The following is a 21,534-nucleotide window of genomic DNA, read 5'->3' on the forward strand; positions in this document are numbered from 1 at the left end:
GAGGAGGAGAGAGGAGGTAAAGGAGAGAGGCAAAGGGGAAGAAAAGAGATACATTATTAGTTTCTGTTTATCTAGGGTAATCAGATGTAAAGTTGCTTAGCTCAATAAAGTTTGACAGCCAAACAAACAAACCCCAGGGCTCCTCCTCTCGTCACCATATTTGACACGGGTTCCTATGACACCATCTTGTACATTGCCAATGAATGACAAGATTGCCGGTGGGCGACGGCCAATAAAAGCTGCCGTATTCATGAACATCTGCTCGTGTAGATGAATGTGGATGACTGGATTAGAGGTTGGGGGGGTGAAACCGACGCTAGGAACCGTCTCGCTGCGCTTAATGCTTTGGCTCGTTTTAGGAGTGGTGTTATGTTCTGGGCAGGCGGACCTAGACTCGAGGCCTGGTAGTCTGGACTGAACCTCATCTTTCACATCATCTAGACAGCACACCAGTCAACTAGGCCAACCCACAGCTTGTGTTCACAGGAGTAGACAAACACCAACAGAACTGGCTTTGAAGAAAATAGGAAATTTAAATGGAAACTCATATGCAACTATATTCTTAACTAACTCGTATTCAACAAAATAAACGTCAGTCTGATCATTCAGTTAAAAGGATTTGGGCTTGTTTTCATACAGTACATAACCAGGTTTGAGTTTTCAAAGCTGGCTGTTTTCTGAATGTTGTTCCTGTCATCTCAGCCTGGTGGATGATCAAGGCAGCCCTGGTGCTCAGCTGGTCTAGTCTTCCTCGATGAAAACATATTCCGCCTCATAAACACGATTATCGCTATTTCTGTACCTTTAGAAGCTTTCCTGGAATTGAAGTGTTATCTACAGAAGGTGTGTGTGTTAAGCAGAGCGGCAGAGTGGACCAATTGCAAATGAATAATGTTCTTTGTGTCCATAAATAAATTGTACAACCCATAAATGTCACGATTCGTCACCAAGTAATAGTTCTGAGGACATTTTTATTATTGAACCCTCCCTAATAGAAAGCGATAAGGGAAAATAACAATGCAGATGTCAAAACTAATATCAAGAAGGTGAGCCGGTGGCATTTAATCGAAAGAAGCAACCGGAGGAAAAAAAGAGCGATAGCCACTATTGGGCTGCCAGGCAGGCTGGGAAAACAATTGGATCAAGACCTGGAAATGGTGTAAATCCTCGAGGCTCTTCTGATGGAAACTGTCCCATTAAAATGACAGAGGGTGGATTAACTCTGTGTGTGTGTGTAGGGGGGATAGCCCATCGTAGCTCTCATGGACTAACAAGGATGGAGATAAAAGTTATGATAAGTGTGACTGTCTGTCTGCCCTCCCACCATCATTAACCCCCATCCCATCCGTGCGTGCGTTGACCAATCAGAGGATCACCATAATCAGCTCACAATCCACACATCTACACAAGGAGAGGTTGTGTGTGTGTGTGTGGTATGATACACCCAGTCCCTTGATGCTGATTGCGCTCTTGTAGTGGTGGTGACAGTGCACAGGTAAACAAAACAGGAATGAATAAATAAAGCAAGAGCGACTGATTGCTAACCCCCCCCCCCACACACACACCACCCTCCCATCCCACCTGACAGCCATTCGTCGTCGCTGCCCCTCCCCCTAATTAATTCATCAATAAGTCCACGGCCCATGTACCTAGAAATACAACCTTTTAAGAATCAGAATCAGAATGGGTTTTAATCGCCATGAAAGTTGGCACAGACAAGGAATTAGCTTTGGCAGGAAGGTGCATACATTAAACATATAGCAATCTTTTGTTTAAAAAAAATTGTATATGAGGTCTAACTATAATAAGGGTACGAAAACTAGCAATACTATGTGGATTTAGAATTTAAATAAAATATACAATAAAATATAATATAAAGTATTGGGGTGGAGGTGGGCTCTGTGACTGCAGCAGAGGAGGTTGGGTTAATCGGTGTACCGCTCGCCACGGTAACAGGTGATTTACGACCATGACACTGCAGGCTAGTCAGCCATCCATCAGACAGGCGGCAGCGGGGAGAGAGGCGGGGCAGGGGGTTGGATGCCATGGCGGTGAGGCTGTACAGTGACCTAGAGGGAGGTCAGGGCGCAGTGAAGAACACTGTTAAATACCCATGGACTGAGTGAGAGAGCGAGAGCGAGAGCAAGAGCCAGAAATACAGATAGAAGTGCTTTAATTGACCAGATACAGTCCACAGTTCCATGAAGGAGACTGAGCAGATGAAAGCCGAGCATCTAATGGTGAACCTGTTGGACCGTATAAATAAGTACCTGTGAGCTTTTATTAAAAGCAGTTGATAGTCAGCACTGAGAGCTGTGGCTGAAACTCTGTGGTGGGTGGAAGTATCCCGGCAACAGTGAACTGCTTTACACGTTAGCAGATACAGAGTCCTTCAGAAATGTACCTTTGATCAGGAATTGAATCACACTGAACTGTGCCACAGCAAACCTTATCTAAGTAAATTAGTCTCCTCAGGCCAGAATGGTGTCACTAGCCTGAACTCGGTAAGAGATGAGTCCTTGGACTGTCATCCATGTTCATCATCTTCTTTTGAATCTTGCAGGTTACAGGGCATTCTCTGTATTGCCAATACTGATCGACATGGTCAACCACAAATCAATTCCCTTGTCTTATTTATTTATTTTTTACACCCTTTTGAGGAATGGAGTTGAAAGAATTGCAATTAATTTAATTTGGGCTAATCAGAAGGAATCTTCCCCTGTGTGCAGCAGCCTGGTCCAGAACAGTAAACACAAGGTCTTTGAGAGAAATACAAAAAGTGCTGATAAGGATATTTTGGGATTTTCCTGTAATATCTCACCGACCTTCAATTTGACCCATTTTGATACAGACTTATCCTCTTTTTTTCTATGGGAGAAATAAACATTAAAAACTGCCAATGTGAAAGATATTATCTCAAGTTCCTATTTCGATGATATTTGCAGAAAATGTGTCTTTTTGAATCAACTCCTGTTTCTAGGAGAGTAATGCACACACCATATTTAACTGCTCATTAGAGAGGATGTAGTTGGAAGCCTGTTGCCAGAATGTTCAAAATGCAGACTTGTTTCCTGGATTAAATGTGCTTTGCACTGTGCTTCATGTATGGCATGCAGATCAAAATAAATATAACAAAGCAAAAGGACAAATCTCCATTGCTTCAGATCGACCATTTGATATTATGCAACAAAATGGAAATGCTAGCAAGGAGATGTAGGCCCTATAGGTGCCATCTCTACTAGCCCCTCATCATACAAGCTTCTAAAATCCCATCACAGACATCCACATGAGCTGTTGAAAGCACTATCACAACACTCAACACTGTTGAATAAATGAATAAATAAAAAGATAACAGAAACAATGTGTCAAACCGTATCCAGGACGTTCCAAAACAAACACCATGCCTCACAACCAGACACAAAAGGGATGCGGATGCTAAATGTGATGAGTCACCTTTGCGTGGAGGGTATCGATTGTCCTCATAAATCATGTCAAATCCAAAGTCAGAGTGAAGCAGGGGGACCTGGGGGAGCACTCAAGCCCACCACTCCACCATCTGTAGAGGCTGGAGTGCCATGCCGTCACAAACGCTGCTGGACATTGACTCTGCTTTGAATGAATGACTGAAATTATGCAGAAAATGACAGCGGCAAATCTCTGTTGCAAAAGCTGCCAATGCACAGGACAATTCAGAGCCGTATTAGAGCAACATGGTTCTGGGTTTTATTCACACGCACCTCCCACACAATAAGGACAGCGAGCCTTTCCACTGAGCTTTCACAGGAGAGGGAGGGAGTGTGTGTGTGTGTGTGTGTGTGTGTGTGTGTGTGTGTGTGTGTGTGTGTGTGTGTGTGTGTGTGTGTGTGTGTGTGTGTAGGGTGGTGGGGTGAAGGGGTGCTGTGGAACCAAACAAACCTGCGTACATGGAAATAGTGTGGGTCTCTCCCGAGAGCCTTTACCAAGAAGCTCTGCGAATTGAAACACTGGTAGAGGTCATGTGAATCCAGACCTTTACCAACCCACATGTACACACACACACACTCACAGACAGAAAGCCCTCCCCTCTCCTCCAGTCCACAGCTCCAACTAGCCTCCTCAACTAGGCCTTAGGAGTCTTTGTTCCAGCTTGTCACCAGATCCCTGGTTGGGTAACCCTGTCTGCCTCCTCACCCTTAAGGCCCGTCTGAATTAATCATTGCTGAACAGCCAGTCAGCCAGCCAGCCAGCCAGTCAGCCAGCCAGCCAGCCAGCCAGCGGCAGAGCCACGGAGCACAAACAACCCTCTGTAGTTCTGTGTGTCGCCATCAAGGCCAGCCTGGGCAGGGGGATGGAGAAGAGAAGAATAGAAAAGAAGAGGATATGGAGAGAAGCAGTAATCAAACACAGAAAGGTCCCTAAACACAATATCAATACCTTTGTGTCTGGGATCTGACTTATTCAAAATCGTATTGGCAGTTAACATGCATGGATAGGCCTAACTCTGTTCTAGCCTTTGTGGTGAATTAACACAGAGCGGTATGGCCTGAACCAATACGTGTCCACAAACATGGGTAAAATAAGGGTAAACAGTAAAGTTTGGAGGGAACTAGCGTACATCAGAGAGAGTCATTGGTTCCTAGAGGGCCACGGTGCTGCAGATCAGAGCTCGCTGCAGCCATGCAGTGCTGCAGATCAGAGCTCGCTGCAGCCATGCAGTGCTGCAGATCAGAGCTCGCTGCAGATTATGGGCATTTGCCGGCCACAGGAGGATACTGCTTGAACAAAACGCCAGACACGTTGATCAAGAAACCTAGATGGTCTCGGAGGTCTCTTCACAGTCTACTGTGTGTGTGTGTTTGCGTGTGTGTGTGCGTAAAAGAGAGAGAGGGATGAGAGGGAGTGTGTCTGTGAGTGATAAGAGGGTGTGTGAGTAAGAGAGGGAGACAGAAAGTGACAATGTGTGTTTTTGTGGGCGTCTATCTATTGTTTTGACGTGCATGTGTTTGATAGATGATGTGTGTGTCTGTGCCATGGAAGTGTGTCCATTATTAATGACTCTCTTCCGCTCGTCTCCTAATGAAACCTCGATTAATTCCACGGGTGGAATCATTTGAATTAAAAGTAATTTGCCCGAACGAGGCGGTCGCACAAAAGAAGCAAACTGAAAAGCAGCTAACAAATCTATCCTCATGTGTCGCTTCGGAGCGGTCCATGCCCGGATTCTCTCGCTACGATCTCCATACATCATCCTCCTGCCGTGTACGCCTCTGTGAGCTGAGCCGAGACACAGGATTGGCTGGAAGACTTCCATTCAGACAGCTGCTAACGAAACAAATCGCCGGACACACCGAGTTGTGCATTTTTTACAATGTGTTTACGATTGAGGCATGGGAATGCTGGAGGATTTCAAAAGTCAAGTTGATATGGATGCGGGTCTGCATCACCGTCAGGCCTGGCCTGCAGTGTACTGGTTTCTACATGACATGCGAAATATTCAAGCTAATCAAAACCTTTTCGTGGGGGTCATCATTTAAAACCGAAAATGTAAAACATTTGGATGCTAAATTAAACATTAATTTATTACAATTAAATTACTAAACATATTTAGCAACAGTAGACCAAGGCCAAAGATTCTGACCTTACTTTGCTCATTAAAATCTCCAGTGGTTCTTTTTAATTGGAACTCTTCGCAATGTCCAATCTTTTTTTTTACTCTTGTTGTTGCCGAGGGAGATTCAGCCTCATATCTGGCAATGACAGGCAATTAAAGGACGCAGCTAGTCACTCACACTCACTCACCACAAGCCCGACTACTCTCCCTTATTCCAGTCAGTGTCTGTCAAGGCGCTTGCACATTAGAGCTGGTAAACATTGTCCTCAGACAGCCAGACCCAGCCTCCCAGCCCCATCCACCAACTACTCAACCAAATTCATTTCAAGTAAATCCAACTAAGAATTTAGTTTTCTTGATGGGCAAGGATTTTTCACCCCAACTCATATTCTTGTCGACCTTCAAGACCGGAGCCTTACTGAGAGAGAAAGGGTTTAGATGTACAAGTGCTGTGCACTTGTCAAGCACTGTACAAAGATCTACGCCCCCTCCGTCCTCTAAACTTAACCTTCCCAGGCCAAACCCCCCCAACAGCCACCTTGCCTGTAATAAAAACTATTTTTAAGTCGAAGAGTTTACAAATAAATATCCCAGTCCAATCTATCAGCAAGGCCGCAGGGATGTCTTGCTCTTAAAGTGAGCAGGAATGAAGAAAGACAAGAGCTCTTCAGTTCATTCAGCCAGCGGGGGCTTTCAGAGACAGCTTGTCAAAGAAACGTCCGGAACGTTCAAATGCAGTCCAGAACGTTCAGATGCGGTCCGGAACGTTCAGATGCGGTCCGGAACGTTCAGATGCGGTCCGGAACGTTCAGATGCAGTCTGGAACGTTCAGATGCAGTCGGGAAGCTCCAACAGTCCCTTTATGTGTCCCTGCTATCTCTAACCCAAGGAAAGAAGAGAACATAAACTATCCAAACAGTGTGTTTGCTGATGTGTTGCTGGTTGCCAAAATGTTGAATCTACAAAACTATTTCTTCTGTCCGACAAATATGTGGTATGGCCTTTGTCAAAGATTATGTTTGATCTGAAGTTTTGTCTGGGATGTTTTTATTTTGTTTGTGTGTTTTTCAGCAGAGGTGACTGTATCCATCAAAGACCACACAAACTCCTGGCTAAAGGGAGCAACGAGAATAACAAAGTGTGAACAAACACTATCAGGTTAAGCCAATACCCACACACACACACTTCTCCAGACTCCTACTGTTGTGGAAACCTGTGCAGCGCATATAGAGACTGTCATGGTCGATGTGTCACTGTTCCATCTAATCATCAACCTGACCGAAGTTACACAGTAACTCACCATCACCCCAATGGCAGGGATGTGTAAAATGCTGTGTAATCCTTTCAGCTGTAGCAATGAATTAGCACCCCATGCTGTTTTCACTATGACAAAGCCCTGGTTTCACTTTAAGGGGACGTATGCATAAGTGTGTGTGTTTGCACTAGGATTTTTTTGTTTTGCGTTGCAGATCACTCAAGGATTGTTTGGTGTAGCCTGCTCAGAACCAGTTTTACCCCTAGCACACAGGCACGCACACGCACACACACACACATTAATATACTTACTGCAGACACAGCACAGCTGCATCTTAAAAACACTTAGTTGTCTCCCCTACCCAATACCAACCTCAAACCGGAAAACAGAAACACACAGCAAAACAAACAGCTAGCCTCAACGAACAATAAAATGTAATAAACACAATAAATCATGAAATCCAATAAGGAGAACTCAGATCCACATCTCCTCGGGTTCTACGTTTTCGCTGTGGAGAAAGAAAAGCATTCTGGGAGTCGTGGTTAGTTAGCTTTGGATTATAAAAAAATCCCAACAACAACATCACATCATTTTCTTTTAATCGGATTCCTGAACTGATACCAAAGCAAATTGCTACCAACCCTAGTAGCCACATTCTTAAGATCACTTCCAGAAGTTTTAATGGGTGGGGAGTTCCGTGCCAGCCAGCCGCCCCCACCCTCCGGGTATTAGACCCTGATCTCCCTTCCCCTGGCCATTCCTCTACGATAGGAGGATCGGAGAAGCCTACAGCTTAACTGGTCTTCTTGAAGACTTCAAAAGGAGGTTAGATTCCCCCTCATCTCTTGTTACTAGTCATACAAACACATGTACGTTTGTAAAGGCCTTTTTCTGAGAAACAGAAGGGTGTTTTCCAGGAAAGTAACTCCTTGATATTCAGAACTACTAGGCTAATTGCAACCCAGCACCACAGTTGCGGCCGGCCTATCTTGGAGGTAGATCAGGCTCTAAATGGGCTGGGCCCTGATCCAGAGGAAGTGGAGAGGGATGCTCAGGAAATAACCCCCCTCCCCCTCCCCTGCCCATTACACCTCATGGTCTGAGCTGGCCATTAGCTTTGTGGCTTTGCAGGAAACCTCAGCTAGGCTTGGGAAGTTATCTTCAAGCTCTCTCTGGGTGAGCTCGCCAACTTCTATGAGAAATGAAAAACTGTTATTCAACCAAGGAGGAAGCCGTGCTGCAGCCACACGCACGTACGAGAGAGCGAGAGACAGAGAGAGACAGAGGGAGACATAGAGAGGCCTTGAATCAGTGTCTTGAGTTCCTGGAACAGCTCTGTGCTCGGAGGCTTGGAGAAGAGGCATGATGAAGACGAGCAAGCTGGCACAGTAGTACAGGGCCACTGTTCCACAAGCACCGGAGACTAACGGTACGCACTGTGCAGTAGCCAGGAGATCTTGAATGGTGGAAATGTTTACAAAAGCATCTTGGACCAGGGGTGAGGCGAGGCTGAGGCAGAGGATGATGGGAGATTCAGCTTGTTGTTGTTATTGCATGACTGAGGCCTACTGAGGATCTGCATCTGGTGAGCATGGACCCAGCTGCTAATTAGTTGCTTTCACTTTACTATCCTGGAATCGCAGTATGTAGTCTAGTATGGCCGTTTCGACTTGTTTAAAAGAAAGCAAGGTAGAAAAGGAGAGGTTACAGGTGAAGATGAGCCTACCACACACAACAAAAAGACACAAAAGGACAAACAAGGACACGAGACAGAACACACGCACACAAGGGTCTCATTCAAGCCTTGAACGCTGTCCTGATGAACACAGAGATGGCTCAGAGATGAGTGGCATTGCCCAGTTTCTCACTGAAGCCTCATCATCCCTGGAGCCGTGCAACACTTCAGAGCCCTTTGGTCTCCAGCTGCAGACGCACAGATGCAAGCAAACAGAAGTGTTTGCTTGCATCTGTGCGTCTGCACAGCACTTCTGTTTGCTTAGCCTGGGCTCGCCCTCACATCCTACTGTTCTCGCTCACTCTCACGCTGACACAGAGGGAAGGACCGTAACCGTGCCTCCGTCCCTCTCTGTCCCCCTCTGTGTCTCACTCTCTCCCACCGCGTGTGTCTCTCTGTCTCCCTGTGTGTCTCACTCTCTCTCCCTCCATGTCTCTCCCTGTGTGTCTCACTCTCTCTCCCTCTGTGTCTCTCCCCGTCTCCCTGTGTGTCTCACTCTCTCTCCCTGTGTGTCTCACTCTCTCTGTGTGTCTCACTCTCTCAGTGTGTCTCACTCTCTCTCCCTCCGTGTGTCCCTCCCTGTGTGTCTCACTCTCTCTCCCTCCGTGTCTCACTCTCTCTCTCTCCGCGTGTCCCTCCCTGTCTCCCTGCGTGTCTCACTTTCTCAAATCAATGTTCGAATCACATATTTGATGCTACTCCTTGAAAAGGTTTAAAAAAAGACTCCCGAAACGGCAGTCCATGGGGGAAACAGGAAGTGTGTTCCTGACCCGGCACGTCCTGAGACAGCTGCGTTTCCTGCCATTCTGCCTTCATTCTAGACATGGTTACACTCACTGACTTTCTGCATCTGTTTGGACATGTGTTCCTTTCAATGTGCCCGTCTGCCCATCTTGTTATTTTAGTCACTCGTCACAAGCAAGTCCTCATCCTGGCTCGAGTTCCTCATGTTGATCTAGGGTTCCCCTAGCTAGCCTAACATTTCAGATAGGCATTTCCTTGAATCTGGCTTATAAATGCTGAGTGAATTCTTAAATATCACCATGTCATCACAGAGCTTTTTGCTTTGACTGCTTTGTGGGAACAGTGTTACTTTAAGTGAAATCGAAAATATGACACGTGTCTCTCACACACCGTTGTCATGTTGACCCACTGTTGAACTGAGCAAAAGGTTTGCTACTTGACTCCGACTGAGTCCGACATGTTGCGTGCTATTGTTCTGGATTTGGATTGGATGACTAAATAACGAATGCTGCCATGTTGGATGCTAGCCTGTCTTCACACTAGGCCATATGGAGGTCTAGAGAGAGAACTCTCCATTGGACCTTAAGTACCCTGAGCCGCAGCTGTGCCCAGCCCCTCTGGGTATACGGTACGTAGCTCACCCCCCCCCCCCCCCCCCTTCCAGACTAGCAAGCACACGCAAGCACACATACGGAAACAAACACGCACACTCACACAAACGCAAACTCTCTGCAGCAAAACAAATGAAGACATTGTAAACACAGCAGCACTGAGTTACCTGAATGTGCTGGCCTAAAACTCTGCCACGAGGAACTGAGGAAGGCCATCTACGTGTGGATAACAGTGGACAGTTGACTTCAGATGGAGTATAGTTCTACAACCTAGATAGCTTCAGGAGGACACTGCCCAAAACTTGTATCCTGAAAAAGTTCACACAGAGGTAACATCCAGAGTTCAGCCCATCCCTAACGTCAGAGCCCATCCCCAGATGAGTGCCCGTGGCTGGGAGGATGCCAGCTGCAGCACTGCCTCCTCCTGTCCTCCTGTCCTCCAAAGGTTCATAAACTACAACAGACAGCTGGGTGCGATGCGGTGCATCTCTTAGAACACTCCGGCCAGTCAACTCCAATATGTCTAAGATCATTTCCTTGACTGCTTTCCACGTAAACCTGGGGCGGTGTATTATCTGGCCCAATTTACCAGATTTCAAGGATTATTTCTGAAAGAAAGTTCCAGTTGTGGTCAAGATAGCAATAGCACAGCGAAGATTCTAACTTGGAATCTCACCTCAATACAATACATGCCTTTACTTTAAGCTCTGTATGCTTGTTCCAAATGTATGACAAGTCGACTGCAGGCAATTTGGCTACGTAAATATGAACTGTTGTAAACGCTTGCCAGCAATAAACAGGCATGCAAACGGGTCAGGGGTAAAAAAGGTGAGAACGATCCAGCGAAGCCCCGACCCTCTAGGGGTGTCCGGGAGCATGCTCCCCCGGAAGAACATTTCTCACATTTAAGTTAAGCGCACCAATCTAGTGCACTTTGAGAGCAAAATTAAGAGGCTAGATGAATGTAGAAAACCTCTCCCCACTTTGCCCCTGATTGGCTGTGAGGTTTAGGCATTAGGAGTGATGATTGGTTCCAGAGCCAGTTGTAAAGTTGCGAAGCATGGGTAAAATGCTGTGTTGGCCAAGGCCACGACCCCCCCCCCCCCACCCCCCACCCCCTCCAAATATTTTCTCATCGGATCTGCACAAATCACGTAGGTGACCCATTTTGTTTTTAAAAAGGTGAGTCTCACCTAAAGGTGAGGAGTTTGCACGCCTGAATAAATTGATTAGTTAACCGGGCAATCTGAATTGTAGCGAGCAGTTTCAAAAAGCGTTGTATACTGTACGTGCTGTGTGCTGTGTTTCTTACATAGGGCCTGTCCTCTGGATGCTAATAAAATGTCATCCTTCACTAGACAATGCCTACACAATGAACTGTTGCCTCTAGTGCGGTTGCTTTCTAAGGATGAGTTGTGTGCTGTTCTCATAGCAGAGACCTCAGACTAACGCTAGATGCAGGACGACGGCTGGAAACCCATTTACGCTCAAAGCCTCCAATGGCTTTGAGTAGCCTATTGTTAGGATATCACAATGGCTTTCATCAAGGCTGAACTGAATTGCAAATTGATATAACCATGTACATGACCTTGTGTAAATAGACATATCTAAAAATAATGAATATTCTCACATAAAAGGGTTCAACCTTGCGAGGTACCAAGGCTGGAGGGTAACACCCATGTTTTCCTAAACTGTCTGGCCTCAGTACAATTGATCCTACATGTATTTATGCCAACACCGTCAATGACCTTTATCAAGAGGCTGGCGAGACCTTGCTTATGAGTGGAGTCGTGCTTCACGCGCTGTACGGCTGAGCTCTCCTCTCGTTTCCTCTTTACGGGAGGAGATCCACGACAAAGACCCGACGAGGACAAGACTGACAGCACACGCCTGTGTCTATGTTACTGTGCACATGAACACCTCCACTGCTTCCTTCAGCAGGAGTTTACTGGAGGCCTTGGCTGACAACTCGTAGACAGCAGGAAGTTGCAGGGGTTTCCCCTTGCGGTTTGCACAACATGTGCCGCCAATAGGAGACAAGATGTTCGGTGATATCAGCCACGACTCAGGAAGAAGACGGGTGCCAGTGTTATAAGCCTACACTGCAAGAGAAAGAGAGGGAAAGCTGGAAGACGGTCTCCTCCAGCCACCTCACTACCCAAAAATCCCTGTTCACAGAGCGAGGATAGGAATCTGGAAGGAATCTCAGACAGCATGACTCAGCACTTAACTAGAAGACAGGGAAGATCCTCAGGCTTTATACGACTCAATCCAACCGGTGTTCCACATGAATTCAACCTGATCACCTGGTTAGACCTCACTGACCTGATGATGAATGGCAAGGGATGGGTCATGAGCCTGGTCCCTGACTGACACTAGGAACTGTGCCCAAAATCGTTTAGTTTGAGTCAGTCTATGAAACCCATTCATGCACCCCCTCATTAATGAGTAACTGCGACAATGTAAGGCTCCACCCATTGCATGGAAAATGAGAATCCCTTCCTGAAACAAGCTCTGTGGTGTCAACACATTGCAGTTCTTACTGCGCAGGCACAAGATAGCGGCAGAACGAAGGTTGTCTTGTTGTCAAACCTAAGGTGCTCCCTCTCACATTGGATCCAATTACTGTAGTGATTTTTTTACAAAGTACGTTTAAACAGCAGCTGACTGCTTCACCCTGAAACGTATTCGAATATCATGTCATTTCAATTAGAAGCTTTATATTAGTCATGGCCAGACACTTAACTACAGAGGAGATTAAGGGGAACATCCATCAATAATGAGGGTTGGGCCTAGGCTACATCAAAAGGCTCATCATAGGGAGTCAGATGGCTGAGCGGTTAGGAAATCGGGATATTAATCAGAAGGTTGCTGGTTGGATTCCCGGCCGTACAATTGACATTGTGTCCTTGGGCAAGGCACTTCACCCTACTTGCCTCCCTGTACTTACTGCAAGTCGCTCTGGATAAGAGCGTCTGCTAAATGTAAATGTAAAAGGCCCTGCTGCACACAACCTCTCAAACCCACCTGCCCTGAAGTGGAAAGAAGTCTCTATTCAAACAGAATGAAACAGGCTGTGTATGGAGACCCAGTGGAACGGCGGGCCTTGTCTGCTCTTTGTATTCAACAAGGGGAGACGTTCTCTCTGGCAGCCGAGGAGAACAGCAGCGGGGGGGGGGGGGTACCGTGGCGCAGAACCAACATTATCACACAGCATCCCACGTACAGCAGGCAGGCAGGCAGGCAGGCACCATGTGACTAACCCACAAGCTCGGCCCGGCCTCCACCACTCAGGGAGATAATTAGCACTGACGGCGGGTGAGCACGACGCGTCTACTCGGCGGCGCTCAGGTCGGTGAGGTGTCAGCCATGATAGCAGCTGCGAGGACGCCGAAGCGAAGGGCCTGGCCCGCAATTAGCATGCAAACGAATGGCATCCACCGACCCGTGAAAAGAAACCCAGAGCACTTCCATTAGGAGGGTTGTGATAAACACTTCATGATGGAAAAATGAATTATGAGGCCGATGGGGTGGGAGTCCATATGAGTTTGAATGCTGAACCTGAGCCCTAGTGGCAGTCCTAGCACATTTGGCACCCCATGGACGGACGGACGGACGCAGCCACACACACTTACGCGCGAAAGACAGCGTCGTAAGACTGGCATATTGGCTTCAAATTGAGGATCTCTGTCTGTAGCGTGATATCGGTGTAGGGAAGAACTGGAAGGCTCTGTGGTAGCAAACAAGGCTACAACATAATCCCATCAGACATGCTGTTCAGTTCTTTTATATAACAGGCCTGAGAACAAAAAACTGAAAGAATATAACCTACCCTTCAGCAGAATAACACACATCTAAAAGACATATCTAATCGTCACATGAGATTGTCATCGGCTTAAATCAGGTTGCCTGCAGCTAGCGATTAGAAAAGTGTGTTTTTTCTACACTAAAGCGAATTGCATGCCCTCTGCAGACGAGGTTGACAAAATGTGACAAATGTTGCTGGATGAGTGAAAGCATGTCATCGAGAGACCGTGAAGAGGTAGAGCAAGGGAGAGCCACAAGGCCCACCAACGCCTTAACTTTGGAAAGCAAGAGGTCGCATATTTTGACACCGTCGTATATTTTCATGCAGCTGAAAGCGGGCGTAGCAAGATGTGCTCGTTGGTACCCCCCGGGAGAAGACTATTTCGAAACATCTGTGTTCTGATAGGTCATACGCATCCATACGGACCCAATATTTCAGCTTTTCTAAATTTTCTAAATCACTGCTTATGGTCTTCTTTAGGGCTAACATGTGCTTAATGGCTGCCGAGTTAGACTACTGTAAAGGACGACATTGGGAAAAAATAAGTTGATGTTGTCAAAGCAGCAAACACATTAAAGCAACATAATTTACATGTCATTACTCTTCCCTGTAAGAAGAGAAGTGGATGGGGTATGCTGGGTGGGGGTGAGTGCTTTGATATCACTTTCAAGACTACAAAAGCTCTCTAGGTTTAAATTTGTCTCCCTTTATTGACACAACCAATCCTGGCAGCGTGTGCAACTCTGCATGCAGTGTGAATGTGTTCAAGTAAAAGGAGGTGTGTGTGTGGGGGGGGGGGGGGGGTGGTAGCCTAGCGGGCGTCCTTAACACAATTTTAGCATTCACCTCCCGTCGTAAAATAAATAAATACCTGCAACCTTGTGCTGTACTGACTGCACAGTGCCATCTCAAATTGAAGCCTTTAACATGAGATGACTTCCCAGTGGATCCCTGCTGAGAAGGCTGTGTGTGTGTGTGTGTGTGTGTGTGTGTGTGTGTGTGTGTGTGTGTGTGTGTGTGTGTGTGTGTGTGTGTGCGTGCGTGTGTGTGTGAGAGAGAGAGGGTGTGTCACTGTCCTTGCTCTGGTGACCTCTGCATACTGTCTGTGAGTGCTGTTGATGAGGTCAGAGCCACAGAGGATCAACAAGTCTGGCCTGTTTACCATAAACAGGACAAGGGGGAAACTTCCTTCACCAATTTCTCATCCCAAGGCTTTCGCCTTCACCCAGAAGAAGCCTGGTACGTTTCAGCTTAAAGCAAAACACCTTGACTCAGGGTCAAGTGTAACACACTACCACAGAGAGACAAACTCCTTTTCCCATCCAAATCCTTTCTCTGCATGTGGCTAACACAAACGCACACGCACACATCCTTAGTCCGGCTTATAAATAAACTTACACACATTCTCACTGTGTATAGCTGACCTCACAGCGTGTAGTCTTATCAGTGGGACTGCAACAGCCCTATTCTCTCTGTGTCCAAGGGCCAGGCCAGGGTTACTTTCAGTCACTAAGGGCTCACCAATACTGGTAGCCTGGTTTAAAAAGTAAGCAACGGTTGGCCATCATTCCTGCGAGTGATTCTGGGTCAGGATTCAGAGGTTGGGTGGTTGTTCTGTGAGGGTCCCCCGGGTTAGGAGCGCTGCAGTGTTCTGATCTGTGTCCTCTAAACGCGACCGGTAGCATTCCACTACGCCTCTCTCTGTGCTGGCTTTGTTTATGGAGTAAACAAAAGGGATTCGAGGAACTGGATTGTTTATCTCAGTATTCACTAGTCAAGATCAGATCAGGACTGGAGGGCAAGAGCTGACGCAAGAGTTAACAACTACCTTGCGGACGCAATATTAGCAGTCAGTGTTAATGATAGATTTTCATTAAATTATACTATACCATCTTTCACAAAAATACACACTGGCAGATAACATAACCAAGGGGATGCTTAGCAGAAGGATGGCTTGTTTGTTAGCTGTCAAACATCCCTTTCAAGCGAGCAGGGAGTTGGGCCAGCAGCATCTTCTGAGCTATCTGACTATCTGTTCTGTATGTCATCCTACCAAGACAGAAAGACCAGGCTGACAGACAGACACACACACACCTCCCCACCCTCTACTGACTCAATAAAAGATACACAGCAATGTAGAACTTAAAAGATAAACAGACTTCCAGTTAATGGCCACCTTAAAACCAGTTTTGGCCAACTGCATGCTGCCTCAACACAAGTCAACACTCTCTCTCACACACACACACACACACACTCACATACACTTCATGTCAGCCTCATATTCTGTAAGGGGGGGTGGGGGTTGTCAAATAGCCTGGGATGGGAGGTGCTAGTCTTTGTGTGACAGTCTGTTTGCAGACAGATTCAAATGGGGAATAAAATATATAAATAAATAAAATGTGACTGGGATAATGAGCAGTCAGTTGTGGCGCTTCAAGATATAACAGTCTTAACATAGTGCCTTGAAATCTCTTTGGTGAGAGAGAAAAAATAAAAAAGAGAGGGAAAAAAGAGACGAGAGGTAGATTAGAAAAGGGCTGATGTGTAACAGATAATAGCAGAGAGAGTAAAATAGGATTTCATTCATGTGTCAGATTAAAGGCTCCTTTGTTACTGTAAGAGAGGAGCCGATGGTGTCTGGAGAGAGTCGTGGCCCTAGCCCTCAGTTCAAGCTGTGGATGATGGAAAAGAAAGATCTCTACTGTACATATCTGAGTGTATGTGTGTGTGAAAGAGAGAGAGTGAGTGTGTTCTTAATTCTGTGTGTATGCACTCACAAGCATCTCTGCATCTTTGATCTTGTGTATTGTGCCCATTTGTGTGTGTGTATGAATGTGCATCTGCTTGTTTGTGTGTGCCATTCAAAGCGGAACAGAGACTCTCCATCCACTCAAGTCACTTCGAAGGAGGACTCTCGGCAACAAAGCAGGTGGCGTGAAGCCAACCAGAACGCTGTTTGATCCCCCATGACAATAGGGGGAAAAGGAGGCAGACAAGCAGGAAAGAAAGGTGAATTGTTCTTCTACGAGGCTTTTGGAGACCCTGGAATTTAGAGAAGCAAGTGTGGGACACTGTTGTGTGGATTCCCTTCACCTGTCTGCCAAGTCCACCTGTCTGTCTGTCCTCCCTGTCCACCCGTCTGTCTGTCCACCCGTCTGTCTGTCCACCCGTCTGTCTGTCCACCCGTCTGTCTGTCCACCCTGTCCACCTGTCTGTCCTCCCTGTCCACCTGTCTGTCCTCCCTGTCCACCTGTCTGTCCTCCCTGTCCACCTGTCTGTCCTCCCTGTCCACCTATCCGCATGCTTTTTAGGGGAAACTTTAGACGAGGAGTATGGTGTGAAAAATTGATGAGGCCCGCCTGAGGAACACGAGGGGAAAACTTGAGGGACTAAAGTAAGAAAGCTTGAATTATGTACTGAAGTACAATGTTACTGCATGTTAAATTAATACAAAATCACCCAAACTAATTCTTAGCACAGAAAAGAGACTTGTACGGTGTCAACTTCACTCCCTCTGAGGGAGGACGACCCTCTGGCAAACTCGTTCACCTGTTCGCACGGTTGCCACAGTAACCGCCGACTACGAGGCCTGGTCCAGACAGCCGTCGACCTTGTCTCTGGGTAAAAAACCCAGGTTACATTCCAAACGTCTAAATACCCCCTTCTCTGGTGTCGCTTTTGCTGCGTAAACCCATACAGGCTACACACAAGTCAATGGTTTACAGAGCTGGGAACTGCCACTCACTGGAGTCTTTCACTGGCAACTTCAACGGGATGTGGCCCTTTGGGTTCGGCTGAAACCGTTAGAGCAACAATGATTGCTACAATATTTCCTACAACATGTTCCTAAAAAACATGACATGCTACCCTGGTCAGAGATAATGCACCACACACTAAGACAATGCGACAAAGCCTTTGTCTATAATCCAGCTTCACAAACCTCTATACCAAAGCAGACACTTTTCATGATTATCAACTGTACTAGGCTATATTATTCACACCATTGAATACTAGCCAAGCTTACTACATGCTCACCCAACCAGTGTTCCATGACCTGATATTCATTTGAAAGACACTGGTTGAAAGAGCATCTTTTTGTCCACACAATCAAACCGTGTGTGTGTGTGTGCACACAAGTCGTCAGCTGAGTAGACTGCAAATTAGCTACTTCTGGAGAGGAGGCTCAGATGCAGGTGATGAATCAGATTACTACCCAACTGGAGTGAGAAAGAGATATGAAGGGGGAGAGGGGGGTGAGAAGAGAAAACAGTGAGAGAAAGAGAGGAGAAAAAAAGAGGGTATAGAGAGAGAGAATATAGAGAGAGAGTGAGAGTATAGAGAGAGTGAGAGTATAGAGAGAGTGAGAGTATAGAGAGAGAGAGTGAGAGTATAGAGGGAGAGAGTGAGACTTGGTGGAAACACAGACTATTAAATGCAAAGTGTAATCGCAAAAAAACAAACTCAGATGACATTGGCCACACCAATCAGACCTCGGTGACAGAGGGACGAGCACACTCAGATGTACTGAGCTCCCAGGGACACGGAATCACTCAGCTCTCCAAAACACTTCAGCCTTCATTGTCTCATGTTAATTTCTGTGTAACGCCGCCACACTAAGACTCGACTGGCATTTGCTTAGTCAGACGTCATAATGAATCACTTTCACATAATGAACATGCTGCAGGATCATTTTGAGCTCAAATGATCCGAAAAATGCTACCTTTTGCAGTGAGTGACAGCACACTGATATCACTGAACCAGAGACAAGGGGGTGAATCCTTCGTATGTCACAAATGCTCATGCTCAAGTTCCTATCTTTGGCTTGACATTTGAGATGGCAATTTAAATGCTAGGGCCTTGTTATGTCAACCACTTTTGCAGTTTTCTAGCGGCGCTTTGGCAAGAAGTGATTGGGGCCTGTTGCCTTTGAGCGAGGTAGCTGCATGGTCAGTTGACCCGTGACTAACCCCCCCCCCCCCACACACACACACACACACACACTCTCAAGATGTTGGAGAGCCAACCCTGAAGAGACATGGGGGGGGGGCAAATGTCCTTTTCTGGGTATCTGACGACCACTCTCTCTCCCTTTTTGTCTGATGTCAGACTTCATTATGTTACCACAGTGACAAAGCAGTTTTGCAGGTTTGTCCTCTCCCCTTTCATTCCCTTACCTTCTCATTCCACTAGCTGGGCTCACTTCAGGTGAGCGTACTATCCACTTACTTCCTTGTTAGATTTCATTCATTCAGTGGCCTGCAACTCAATGTCCTTCCAACCAGCCAGCAGACAATCAAATAGACAGACAGAGCTTCATCAAAGACCTTGTAAAAAAGTTGCTAAAAGATTTACAACAACAAAAAACATGTATTGCATTTGGCCACCATTTTCGCTGAAAAGCACTTCAGTCAGTAAGCTATTGCTGATCCAGGTATTTTAAGATGTTTGGAATTACAAGACAATTTGTGTAGGCTACATATTTTGTAGCATATTACCATTAAATATAGCTTTGTCGTCATTAAAGTCAGTTAATAAGTAAATTCTCTTTTTTTAGTGTAGCCTAAAGCATATTTATCTAAGATGATCTAGACTAGTTGTGCAATATATTCCACCACAACAAAAACGTTTATTTTTATTTTTTGTACTGGTTAGGTAAAGCAATTTGCCACTCGGTCTGCTAATTTGTCTTACATAGGCTAAATAAGGCCTTTAAGAAACAACCAACAACATATTTTACACGCCATTGCGTATTTGCAAACGTTTGTCCTAGGACTCATGTTGCTAACCTGACACAAATTGTATAATACATAGTATAGCCCATTGGCCTCTGTGTGCATGTTAACATCTCACTCACAAATCCAGGTTGGTTGGCACAAACGTAACATGATCATTTGCATACTTGCCATGGCCTATTCTGAGTCTGTAATCAGCTTACCAGGTTGAAGACGGTCTCCACTATGTCACGGTTCGAAACTTCCCCAACTTCTACCAAGCCAGCAAGCACGGCGAATTTCATCCTTATTCCCCTGATAGGAATCCCGGGGTTAAGCGCCATAGATTGTCCTTTTTCGTCCTGGCCCCCATTTCCTTGTCGACCAGCACCCGATGTCACTTTGCTAGCCATATCTAAATGAAAGACAGGACAGGTGGCGTTCACAGGTAAGGCACCTGTTCACCCTCAAAGGCAGTGGTGCAAGAGTCGCTAGAATATATTCCCTGGTCAGTTACGTAGACAGTATGGGGTTAAACAGGTAATATATTTCCCTCCCCATACAAACAGTTTTCCAAAAACGCCTTAAACTCAACAAAAGATGAGTATTATATCGAAATAGGCACACACGGACGAGAGCAGACTATCCAGTCGATGACACCGCGACATTGGAGTTGTCACTGCGTTTCCAAGTAGAAGTAGGCTCTCCTCTGTCGGAAACTTGATAGGGGACGAATGGAATAATGCAGCAAAAAAAAGCCCAAGCCAAAATGGTACGGACTAGCTTGATAATATCCGTTGTAAAGCCAGGTCGCTTAGGTCTTGCCCTTCTCCCCTTCAGTCAAAATGTAAGCGAGGGAACTGCGACTTTCATTTCTTCGGTAAAGGCTACGGTAATGGAACTATTGTCAATGGCTTGACAGGTAGCTCACTGTCATGAGCAAAACTCCAAAACGAGGGTCAAGTCCAAGAACAGCTCCGCTGGTTTTCCTCAAAGGACAGCAGTCCACTCGGCGTTTCCACCGAAACACCAATAATGAACTAAAATTCAGTGTTAACCCACTTATAGCGCATTCTCTTCCTGATTTACCCCCTGCTACAGCTCGTCCGCGCCATGACAGTACTGTATTATCCCTCGAGCTGGTGGAGCATGCGCAGTACAAACCCATACATTCGCCGGGTTTACTCAGGTGTAGTTCAGGTGGATATCGCTTCTGAATTTGGTGGAAATGTTTCGCTGAGATCATAATCTAGTTGGTCGTTGCAAATATTGACATACAAACCAGAAATGTGTTCTTATGTTCCAGAGAGTTGCTGTCTCTCAAGTGGATCAATAGAGGCATATACATCTTAGAAAATGTAGGTTGGTTTCTATATTCATTCACGAGTACCAATTGATGTTATACAAAATGTATGCTGTAGGCTAAATGTGTATAAAATATGGTGTAAAATAAATGTAGATTTAAATTGTAAACTGTCCATCGTCCTTTGATACTGAGGCCACCGAAAAACTAGGCTAATATGATGCTTTGCCTGGATCTTCAAGTCAGTGCTTAGTGACCCGTAATGTTTGTGAAACTAATCTTTGATAGCCTATTCGTAGGCAACAATCCATTCACATAAATAAGGAAGAACTGAGAAGCACACGACCATCAGGCAACGTTGTTTGTGTTCAAAACCTCTTGTCTCTTGTCGTGTCTTGGTGGGCTCTGATAGTTAGAAGAATGGCTCCAAATGCGGTTGCCAAGGGGGAGTCAGTGAGTGAGCATCACTTTTCTGTTGACCTCACAAGCCATCCCAGAGGAGTCTGGGAGTCAAGGTACACAGCCCCACAGGCACCAGCAGAGAAAAGTCATGGCTTGTTTCTGTACCAATGGCCTGTTACTAAAGGGATTAGTTGCTTGAGGAAAACTATGGTTCAAAACAGATTTCTGCCCATTAGTTCAAGAATGGAACCTCATTGAAACAAAATGAAAGTACATTTTAGAATAATGATGTGACTTGTCATGGCCTACAGGTAATGAAACAGCAAACTTAACTGCCATTTATATTTTTTAGAGCTGTTGACTCCATTTTGTTAT

The 21,534-nt window shown here is 45.9% G+C and overlaps 1 protein-coding gene across 1 annotated transcript in view; it reads right to left on the bottom strand.

Annotated features, from left to right (window-relative positions):
* Positions 1-20,584, bottom strand: part of lrba (LPS-responsive vesicle trafficking, beach and anchor containing) — a 168,342-nt gene extending 147,758 nt beyond the window's left edge. Inside the window, exon 1 of the mRNA XM_062478203.1 lies at positions 19,679-20,584. Coding sequence (XP_062334187.1) covers positions 19,679-19,867 — 189 coding nt within the window. The 5' untranslated portion in view covers positions 19,868-20,584. The remainder of the gene's footprint in view (positions 1-19,678) is intronic.
* Between the last annotated feature and the right edge of the window lie 950 nt (positions 20,585-21,534).

The sequence above is a fragment of the Osmerus eperlanus genome, chromosome 14, assembly GCF_963692335.1.
Source record: "Osmerus eperlanus chromosome 14, fOsmEpe2.1, whole genome shotgun sequence".
Taxonomy (NCBI): domain Eukaryota; kingdom Metazoa; phylum Chordata; class Actinopteri; order Osmeriformes; family Osmeridae; genus Osmerus; species Osmerus eperlanus.